We start from the raw sequence: 11,807 nt of genomic DNA, 5'->3' as shown, positions 1-11,807 counted from the left end.
AACACAAAGATTTAGTTATAATATTATGATAAAATTGTCCAAAAATATACATGGAAGAAAAAGAAAAAAACATAATCATGACCTAGATGGAATATGGGAAAAGATTTTTGGTGATTTAAAACCAAATCTAACACCCATATCTAAAATAAACCCCTCACACTTACAGTAAAGTAAAGTCATGATAGCATCCTGCTGTGGGACTGCTTTTCAAAAGCAAGGACTTGGTATCTTGTTAAAAAAAGAAGGAATAATGGAGCATTCTAGAATATCTTTTAGCTTTAAAATGATCCTATGCACATGCCCGGTTTAACAATGGAGTGGTCTACAAGGTGAATTTCCTACAGTAGCACCCTCAAAGCCGTGATCTCAGTCCAATTATGAATCTCTGGCGCAATTTGAAAATCATTGGTGCGCAAGAGTCACTGACTAACCTGAAATATCAATCTGCCTGGGGAAAATGGGACACAATTACACCCTAATACAGTTGTGAAAAGCTGGTACATACCACAAAAGACATTTATAGAGCCAGGTTTGCAGCTGCCATTGCTTCAATGTTAGCTTTGTAATATACTCAAATGTGTAGACTGAATATGCCGTTTTTATTTTTATTAAAAATGTAAAACAAATTTTCTTTAAAATTGGATTTGTACCTATAGTATAATGAGAGAACTATTTAAGGGTCTGAATACCTTTGCAAAGCACTGTATCATCCTGTGTTGTGATCTTGATCATGTTATGAAACTTGCCTTGAAAGTAGTTCACAGTGTTTGTCTGTAAAAATGAGTCTTGTTATGTTAACTATTTTGTGTAGTGTGTACAAAAGATGCAAAAGTCACATCAGTGTCACATGATCCTTCAGAAATCATTCTAATATGCTGATCTGGTGCTCAGTCATTGTCAATTGTTACTGGTGTCCAATTATCAATAATGGTTCTTATTACTTTACTCATTTATTTGAAAAATAAACGTTTGGCAACAATTTAATGCATCTTTGCTTAAAGGGGTCCTATTGTGCTCTTTTACAATGTATTGATTTTGTTTTGGGGGTGTACTAGAACAGGCTCTCACACTAGGTTGTTCGAAAAACACATTACTTTCCACCTATTTTACATTATAACAACACCTCTCTCCCAGTCTGGCATGAACGGCTGGACTAGTTCCTGTATCAAATGAAGGCCCGCCTTCTGAAATACGAAATGCGCTGTGATTGGTTAGCTGGGCCAGTGTGTGTTGTGATTGACAGCACTCGGCGCCCGGTCGGGAAATGTCATGCCCCTTACCATAGCCACCTGCTAGCTTCAGTGTAAATATTGTGTCAATATCAAATCAATTTGAGTGCAATTTAAATCTGGATGATTGTAAACACACTAAGTTTGTCTGTCTTGGGAAAACTAGCGCGTCTCTGACATACTCGTTGTCTTCTCTAGTGCAGCTCAACCTGGTCACATCCTATTTGTCGATCTTTGTGATATCACAAATCCCAGAAAATATGCGTTGTAGTCCAAACGAGTCGTTCATTGTAGTTTTTGAAACGTGATTTCTGTTAAATAAAATATCTTCTTTTGAAGTGAACTTTGAGCTTTGTAACTTTGCAGATCTTTTTATTGCTCAAACAGCAACATTACAGACTAACTAAAGTTGAAAGAGTGAAAAAGCATAATAGGACCCCTTTAATAAAAGTATTCATTTCTTTGGGGAAAAAATGTATAGTAACGTATGATAGGTTGAAGTGTAACAAAAATATAACACAATCAGCATATTAGAATGAAATCTCAAGGATCATGTGACACTGAAGACCAGAATAATGGATGCTGAAACTTGTGGTTGTCCATCACAGTAATAACTTATTTTAAAATGCAGTAAACTAGAAAACAGTTATTTTAAATTGTAATAATAGTTCACAATAGTGCTGTTTTACTGCATTTGTAAACAAACAAATGCCGCGTCAGTGAGCATTTAAGAATTCATATATATATAACATAATATATATATATATATATATACATACAGTATATATAAAATTTTTCGAAACTTCTGACTGATAGTAAAGCAAATTGTAAGTATGATTTGCTCTGAATAACTAAGAATTCTGACAGTCCAGGTTGGAAAATGACATAACAGTATAGATTGTTAGTTGGTGGCATGTATTAATGATGCCTTTGTCATATTGGTTGGTTTGCTGCATTATTGTTTCCAGATATGGTTGCATTTGAGAAGTGGAAGTGATTATGAACAATGTTTACACTCCTCATTAAAATCTAAATGAACCATTGGATAGTGAGGGAAAATGAGCTTTAATACCCCATCAGCCTTTTCCCATTTTCTTATATCGTCTGTAATTCTGAAAGTGCTGTAAGACCCCTAAGGCTAATGCCAGTGGGCAGCGCTGCGTCAATGATGTTCACTTGACATTCTGTAGTGGATCTCAAACTTTGTTGAAGTAGTTCAGACAGCTCGTCACTTCACTTATCAAATGCATAGATTTTCCTGCAAAGTAATTTCTCTGCAAGTATGCTGTTGCCATTCATTGAACAGATGGCATTGCCATATGTACTGTGCTCCCACCTAGGCCTCTGCTCACAGCTCACAACCACTATTTCACTGCTGTTCTGTGGAATGGCTGTAAGAAAAAACTATATGAGAAAACACCCATGGAGTATCTTTAAAATTATATTGTTTATGACCCTGCTGCTTTAAACCTATTACAAACTAAGCTGGTTTTGATGGTCTGCTTTGCTGGTTTTAGAGGACCATTAGTCTGGTCAGACTGGGAAACCAACTAGCTGGCTAGGTGAACAGCAGCTTCACCAAGCTGGAAGACTATGGAAGCAGATTAATCTCAAATATAATTCACGCAAAAAACATGATTCGTAGACAATTTCACATGCATGAAACCTAATTCACGTACACACAAAAAAAATTCACGTGCGTGAAAAAAAAAATATATATTCACAAAAAGCAATTCACATGCGCAAAATAAAAATTATATATATCATAAAATACATTTCACAAATGCAAAACACAATTAGTGAGATATACAACTGTGTCACAACAACATTTGAAATTGTAGAGACTTTCCTGGGCCGAGCTCTCTTCTTCCCCACTGTGGTATGTCTTACTCTTTAGCCAATCAGCAGCGAGCTTAGCATTCAACCAATCATATCGTAATCCAATGATGAGGCATTCAGAAGATCGCAGGCAATCGGGAGACTACAACTGTGCACAAAAACCTTTGAATGTTTAAAATGTACGAGTGTCTGAATGTACAAATCGTCATTTACTACGAATCCACTCGGATTTGTGTGTGTGTGTTTTTGAGACTTTCCTGGCAGAGCTCTCTTCCCACGTGGGTCTGTCTTACTCTTTAGCCAATCAGATGCGAGCTTAGCATTCAACCAATCATATCGTAAGCCATTTTAACTTGAAACTGTTGTTTCTGGGTAAAATACGAGTCATCTGTCCTCAAACCTTAAATCTACATTTTAGGCAGCTATGAACTATTGGATGAACTATTCATTGAATCCCCCTTTCCAGCAGCATATATTATTATAGTAATATATTTATATTGTTGAAAATTATATATTTATTTTGCTTACCAATCACAGTGGGGAAATCAGTGGTCCATCACACCCTTGTTATAGATTTTACATTTTTGCTGTTGTAGAAGCTAATTGTTCTGTGTTGTTTAATATTATCACTTTGTCTTTAACATCTGTAACTATGTACAGTATGCTACTTTTTTCCCTCTCTCCTCCTAATTGTCTGTTACATAGTCATAGGCGGAGCATGTGTAATGCTGGGCAAGGATTAACCTTCCCCTGGACACAGCTCAGAAATTAATGGGGCCATGGGGCAAAAAATGGCCCAGATTTTACAGATGTCACAAATAAAATGGAAATGAAATGAAAAGTGTTGATTACGGCTTTAAATTTAGAACTGCTCATGTTGCATCAAATTTCTTTTTATGTGTTTTTAAGCGTTGCGCATTATCACCAAGCACACACGATTCTGTTGAGATTATGAATGCAATAGCCAATCAGAGGCATTCAGATTAGTTTTGTTCAGTGCTTGATCTCTTGATCTCTCATCATAAACAAACAAGTCCAGATGTACCTACAATGTAAGTAAGAGATTTATTAACAGTGTAGACAGCTTCATTGATTATAACCGGAGTGTTTTTGAGAGTGCTTAAACTCACACTAGACTGAAGTCAGTGATAATGTTCTTTGATAATGTAAATGTTCTTTGCTCACTTTCTGTAATGTCTTTGCTGTTTGAATAACAGTGGAAATGAAAGCGTTGTAAATAGTAACTTACAATGTTTTTGTTAAATTGTGATCATGTTTAATACAAAAATATTTTATGACATGACACCCACATATGGTACTTGCCTAAAAAGATGGGTTTATAATGTGATGTATTTAATAGATTACACTAGGCTACTTTTAGCCTTACCCTAGAGTTGGCTCACCCTCCGCCTATGACTGCAGTGTTTGGTTTTTTAAGAAAAAAAAAAAAAGTTATGCATTAACAAAAATGTTTGCTTTTCAAGCAATGTGATTGTGTCACACTAATTTTTGTACTTGCTGTCTGGCTGTTTGTAATAAATCAGAAAATTAACTTTTGTGCTTGGTTGTGACATGAAACACGTAACATACTGCATTCTGAAAATCTTTAATTAACGGGTCGATGACATGCTTTTTTTCACCTGGGTCTATTAATTTATTCAAAAAAGGATTCAATTCAATAAAAGTACTTTTAATTAAAATTCATTTGGATATTTGTGGGGGCCTAAAGTAAAATATGTCAGGGTGATACATCTGCTCTAAAGTTGTAGTGATTTTGCTTTCGCCAACCTAGGGAGGTGAAATATTGTAGTGATGGGTACTCATCTCATCGACAACATTATGATTTTTGGATCACATGTTACTTAAGATGCGGTTATGAGTACATCACATAAGAAAGATATCTAACTTATTGAACCTCTTACTGTATTATCAACTCAAGGAAGACACAAGTGTAATAAAATATATTTTATTAACAAAAGATAGACAAAAGTAATCAACAACTACTAAATGAATACTATGAATGATAAAGGAATAAAGTGCACAAGATGCATAAAATGCAAGTGATAAAGTTGGGTGTTGCTATGGCAGAGTTATGTTTTCCTTTGAAAAGATAAATTGAAACTAACAAGAACCTTATTGATTAACCTTATTACTGGAGAACCTTATTATTCATCAAACAAATAAATGTAAGATTATTTATTTTTAACTGATCAGTTATATAACATCTAATTTAAATTAGAAAATCACATAGTGATAATAGTCAATAGCCAAGGTCTCTTGAAGAGGTATGGATAAAGATATTTACATTCTCTGTGGTCGAGTGAGCAGTCCGGTTGTGGTGACTTCTTCCACTGGTTGTGCTGGTATCAATGCAGTGAGGAAAGGAGCAGGAATCCATTTCAACACGGGGCTGATCTCCTGGAGCACCAAAGGGTCCTAAAATTTAGAACACAGACATGGCCCTGGAGTAGGTGCAGAAGGTCTGGAACACAGAGATGAAAGTACCTTGAAGTGAAGATTTGCTTACCGGAACTTAAACTCGTTGTAAATGTCTGTATGTCTTCTGCCTCTCTGGGCTAGAGACTCGGAACTTGGTCAATCCACTTTGTCTCTCTAGGATAGAGACTCTGGATGTGCTGCATCTGTTGTTGTCTCACTGGACGAGGATTCTGAATGCAGGGTATCTCTTTCCTCACGGGCTGGAGGCTCAGAATGTGGTTGCATCTGTTGCTACCTCAAAAGCTGGAGAGCGTGGTCTGTTGACGTCTGTCCCTTACAGGCCAGAGACTCAGAGCCTGAATGTATCTGTTGCAGTCTCACCTTCACAGGCCGGAGACTCAAAACATTGAACGTATCTTTTAGCTGCTCACTGGATGTGCCCGACCTTTATCCTTTCCCTGTGAGGATATTGCAATTTGGCGCTTCTCCATTTCTGTGCTGTGAATGGCATTTTCCATCAGAGTGGGGGAACACGGTGTGGTCCACCCTTCTTTCCTCCTGTGGAACTTATTTACTGGTGCATTTCTCACTTTCCAAACCACAACCAGAATACGTTTGGCAATGTTACGAATGCAATAAGTCCAAAGATTATGGAAAAAGAACGAACTGTCATGCAGGCATCCATTTGTCCATTAACAGCTTTAAATGTTGCACTACACATAGCTGTCACTGAGAATACTTATTTCTCTGAATAATATAAAAATGGATGTGTTGTAGTGTGCATCAGTTTCAATGTTTGAAAACACAGTTATGAATGTATTTGGATGGATCTCTGTGATCTCTCTTCTTACACCCTCTGCTGCTGCATCCGGAGGTCTGAAGGAATTTTTATGGCGGTCACAGGCCAATCCTTAGGAATCAGTCTCTAGGTGGGTGAAGTGCAGAAACTGCATTTTGACCAGTGAGAAGCCTTGTCCTTCCTGGGCTTGGTACTAGAGATCTTCTCTTTCAGTTCAATCCAATTCAAGTTTATTTGTATAGTGCTTTTCACAATACAAATTGTTGCAAAGCAACTTTACAGAAAATGAAGTTTCTACAATATATTTAGCAGTAGCTTATCAGTGGTGACTGTCAGTTAATGTACATATGGCAGAAATGTACGGAAAAATCAATTAAAGACATAATCAAACAGATGATGAACACTATTAACAGCAATTGTTGTATGTTGCAATGAAACTTATAGCAAAATTTGATAGCAAAATCTTTTTGCCCCTGGCTCTCTATCTGATGGCTTTGGACAGTTTGCTTATGTTAGTCCACCAAGATCCAACCAAAATGTAGCAAACCTTTGTCCACTAGTGTGGTCAGAGAGGCTATAAACTGGGTCCTGGAATGTGCTGTTCACGACAATATCATATAGAAAAAAAAAAGCTTCTTCACTGCTTATTAATATATGAAAAAACGTTTGCCTGCCACATTAAAGTGAGGTGGTACAATATCAAATTTGATTATACAGTGCTTTTCACAATGCATACAGTATCTTCATGACTTCAGTTCCTTTACAAACCCCAGTTTGGGAATCCTTAATGTAATGTTAATGTTAAATGCACACACACACATATATATATATATATATATATAGATATATATATATATATATATATATATATATATATATATATATATATATATACACACACACACATACATATATCTGTATGTATATGGATAAAGTTGGACATGCTTATATCCAACTTTGTAGAAAGAGCTGGGTGATAAAATAGTTCCTTTTTGTCACAAAATAAAAAATCAGGAAGTTAAAATTAGCTATATAGTATATATCGTTTTACATTAGTGTACTATGAGTTCACAATGTATCCATATTTATATATACAGCTAAGTCATAATTGTCACGGATCCAGCCATCCAACCAGCGTCAGACCCTACAGCTCAACCTTCCCGTTCCAGCTCACCTGTGTATTAATTCCATGCACCTGCCTCTGCCTAATCAAGAGATGCATATAAACCCGCACTCACAGACACCTAACCGTCTGGTCTCGTCTATCGCGTATGTGTAAGACTTACCCAACTCCCGATCTCCAGTTATTATATGAACTCATCATTAAAGTTCAGTGAGCTCTCATCTTTTCTCCTGTGCTTCAGTGGTGTGTGACAATAATACAGTTTTTCTAATAATTTTTTTGACTATATAAACAATCACACAGCTAGGCAATAAAACTTTTTTTTTTTTCTGTTGATATAACAATCCAGCAGCTGAGATTTGCTATATAGTACATACTGCAAATTTTTTTTAAAAAATTCAGACAATTTGACCTTTTTATGACAAGGCAAGGTTAGTTTAGGTTGTTAAATGTCATTGTAGTGCAGCTCCACAAAAATGATATTTATGAATTATTTATGATATTCTGCAGGTACAAGCATCTGTTGGGGAAATAGTTTTTACCTTGGAAAATATATTTAAAAACCTTTTTGAAAATAATGATGTGTACTGTATGCTATGTATTCAAGGTGTAAGGAAAATATGCTGTTACATTTTATTTGATGGTAACAAATAATACAACTAAGCGGAACCAGCAAAACAAAAGAAACCACAAAAAAACCCAAGCAGGGCTATTCAATTGGCGGCCCGCGGGCCACATGCGGCCCGGAAGCAACCTCCAAATGGCCCAGCCCGTGGTCCCACCAAAAAACGCCTAGCAACAACGCAAACAATGCAGAGCGTGCCGGTAGTAGCCTAGATTACAATCAATATGTCTTTCTCAACACTGAAACGTAAAATTGCCGATGAAAACCGTCAGTTTAACCCTGCCTGGACTAACAAATACTTGTTTATTTTACCGCCACATCCAAACGCCAAACCGATGTGTTTAATTTGTAATGAATGCGTTGCAGTATTTAAGGATTACAATGTGCGGAGGCACCACAGTGAGAAACATCAGACTTTCCACACCAATTTTCCCGAGGGATCTCAAGAGAGGGTAGCAAAAGTGCAGAGTTTGATTGCATCTTACAAACGGAGCAGTACTACCATGGTGCGGTCATTCACAGCCCAAGAGAGAGCTACCGCAGCATCACTTCGTGTTTCCTGGATATTGGCAAAAAAGAAAAGGCCATTCACAGACTCTGAAACCGTGAAGGACTGTATGCTGGCCGTCGTGGATTAGGTGATAAATGACGATAAAATTAAAACGAGCGTGGCATCTGCTATAAAAAACGTACCACTGTCAGATACTTCCAACATTCGTAGGGTTGAAATTCTTGCTGCAGATGTGTAAGAAACACTGTTAGGAGACCTGATGAAAGCTGATACTATGTCTATAGCAGTGGATGAGTCCACAGACAAAACTGATACTGCTCAGTTGTGCATATACTATGTCCGTTTTTTTGACAGCAAATGCTTCAGAGAGGAGCTGCTCTGCTTACTGCCATTAGAAGGTCACACAACGGGCGATATAGTCTTTGGGAAAATTTCCGCTTTTTTTAAAGACAATGGTCTGGATATGATGCGTGTGTGCATGCTTGTGACAGATGGGGCTCCATCCATGACAGGGAAAGTGAATGGTTTGGCAGCACGATGGTCCGCTGTTGCACCTCAGTTGATCTCCTTACACTGCATTGTGCATCAGGCAGTGTTGTGCGCAAAACTAAGTGGGGCGCTCAAAACGACCATGGACAACGTGATGGCTACAATTAATTTTATTCGCTCCATATCAAGCCTCCAGCACCGCTTGTTCCGCATGCTGCTGTCAGAAATGTCTGCTGAGCACCACGACCTGCTTTTGCATAATGACGTGAGGTGGCTGTCCAAAGGCAAAGCACTGGAGCGTTTCTGTGGTCTCAGAGAGGAGATCATAACTTCCCTCCGCAGCAGCAAGCAAAAAAAGGCAGAAACGCACTTGAGTCGCATACTGGACGACAACTTCATGGCCGATGCCTGCTTTCTGAGCGACATATTCAAACACCTGAATGATCTCAATTTGGCACTACAAGGCAGAGACAAAACTGTCATCGACCTTGTGGAACAGATGCGCGCATTCCCAGTTAAACTGGACCTTTTCGCAACTGATTTGATCACAGGCCGAATGCTGCATTTTCCGACACTCCGCAAATGCATCTCATCCCCCGCACAAATCACGAATGTGATGACAGATTTTATTGCGAGGTTGAAAATGAACTTTGCTGGTCGATTGGATGGACTTGTTCTGCCCACAGAGGTGGCCGTTTTTGTCAGAGACCCGTTCACTGTTGCAATAGAAGGGGACTTATCCGCCAGAGCAAAACAAGTGGTTCCTTCCATTGACGAAGGGAAATTCACACTCGAACTTGTTGACATGCGGTCATCTGTAACCATGGCACAAGAGCTTTGCACTAACGGGCCTACAATGTTTTGGACTAATGTCAACGTACATCAGTTCCCTAACATTAAGAAAGTAGCGATCGTCATGCTCAGTATGTTTGGTTCAACTTACACATGTGAGTCAAGCTTTTCACACATGAACTCCATAAAAAGCAACTCTCGCTGCTCCCTGACTGACCGTACTCTCCACCAATGCCTTCGGATTGCATTGACAACTTACGAGCCTAAAGTCACTGCTCTCGTTCAAAACAAAAAATGTCACTTCTCCCACTAAATTAGCTGGGTAACTGTAGCCTACATCAATATAATGTTTGGATGTGTAACAAAGGCATGCCTAATCACAATGTGGTGATTTAAAATATGTTCCCTCAGTATGTGCAATATGTGCTGTAGTCCACCTTGTATTCATGTGTTAGTTATAGCCTAGTTGTGAATACAGTGCACTTTTTTATGCACTTTGAGATGTTCCTGGGTCAAATGTGAGCAAGATGTTTATTTTGTTTCAAAAGAAACTTAATGTTATTGCTTATCTACTACTGTGCACTATTTTGTTTTATGCACTTTGTGATCAGATAGGTGAGATATGTTGCCTAGGCAAGTTGCCTAGGTCAGTTTTTTTTTTCTTTTGTAAGTGGAAAAATTAGGGGCTACCTCAGTTTCTGTTCAGTTAGCTCTTTTATAGTATTTTTATGCACCTTTTGATGTGCAAACTGACCAAAGTTAAAAGAGAAACAATGAATAAACCTTACATGTATTCAATAAATTTGTGTTGGTTTTAAAATGTGTCATTACGAGTTGCTTCGCCGCTGAAATAACTGGCCCAGCTAACCTTCTTGGTTTGAAAATCTGGCCCAACTGATTTTGTAATTGAATAGGCCTGGTGTAAAGGTTTCTTACAACTAAACGAAACCACCATAAACACAAAGAGTACATTTCAAGACCTTGAAATGTATTTTAAGCTATTTTTGCCTCGTTCTTTATTGGGAACACTTTTATTTGTCATTGACCATAATACATACTTAACAATGAATCTCTATAATCAAGTAGTTCCATATAGTAGTGACATCAGTGGGGTTGAGCAGACCAAGAAAACAATAAAATGGGGCATATTTGAGGACCGTTGTTTGGTCACAATCTGTTGACTTTTCTAAAAATAATGCTGTTATTCAAGGTTTCCCTGACAGGGGACTTGAATCACATTAGCTGTCTTTTTTCCTGTCACAACCCAATTAACTACAGCTCTCTGGCTGCTGCAACAGATTGCTTCAAAGATATTCTGAAGCAGATGCTGTACATTCCCATTCTCCTGCACAATGTTTACAATAAATGAGTTCCTCCCCATTAAAGTTGTTACATCTTTTCATTGACTCCAGCCCCAGATAAAGAGCATTTTTGTTTTCCCATTTAAAGATAGAACCACATGAGCCAAATGGATAAAGGATAAGCAGCCTGAAATATAGACTCCCAGAGCCAATGCCTCCGGGTTCAGTGCTGCTGTGGTGGTCTGTTCGAAGTTGATAAACGGCCTGATTTTTACCTGCAGCTGCTGGTAATGATGACCACATGGGTTTATGAGAAAATGTGTGTTGTAAATATGCCATGTTCAGCTTCTGCTAGAGAGAGTCTTCCCAGAGAAAAATGTTTTTGCTCTGAGGTCACTCTTTCATAGCTCGGGAGGCTTAATGGAGTTTCTGTCTTTCTCTTATGAATAATCAAATCTTTTTCTCATGAGTAACATCTACATTTATTTGCTAGTATCTGGATTTCTCTGAATATATTACTAGCAGAGATGGGGAAAGTTACCATTACACTTTATTTTAAGGTGTCCTTGTTAGAGTGTAATCATTTAAGCATGCATTTAAGTACTGAGAAATTTTAATTAACTACATTTACTTACTATATGGTTAGGGTTAGGATTTGGT

At 37.8% G+C, this 11,807-nt stretch overlaps 1 protein-coding gene across 1 annotated transcript; it reads left to right on the top strand.

Annotated features, from left to right (window-relative positions):
* Positions 1-8,839: 8,839 nt before the first annotated feature.
* On the top strand, positions 8,840-11,460 carry LOC122135349 (zinc finger BED domain-containing protein 5-like). The gene is made up of 2 exons (XM_042714268.1): positions 8,840-10,001; positions 11,429-11,460. Exons 1-2 carry the CDS (start codon positions 8,840-8,842, stop codon positions 11,458-11,460), a joined length of 1,194 nt encoding a protein of 397 aa, XP_042570202.1.
* The last annotated feature ends 347 nt before the right edge of the window (positions 11,461-11,807 follow it).

Source organism: Cyprinus carpio, chromosome A2, assembly GCF_018340385.1.
Source record: "Cyprinus carpio isolate SPL01 chromosome A2, ASM1834038v1, whole genome shotgun sequence".
Taxonomy (NCBI): domain Eukaryota; kingdom Metazoa; phylum Chordata; class Actinopteri; order Cypriniformes; family Cyprinidae; genus Cyprinus; species Cyprinus carpio.
The sequence above is the reverse complement of the archived record's forward strand: the minus strand, read 5'-3'. Positions and strand labels throughout refer to the sequence as shown.

Coding starts and splice junctions, on each gene's coding strand:
- LOC122135349 (XM_042714268.1), top strand. CDS start 8,840: ATGTCTATAGCAGTGGATGAGTCCACAGACAAAACTGATACTGCTCAG. Junction 10,002..11,428: donor GTTTGGTTCAACTTACACAT/GTGAGTCAAGCT, acceptor TTTTACCTGCAG/CTGCTGGTAATGATGACCAC.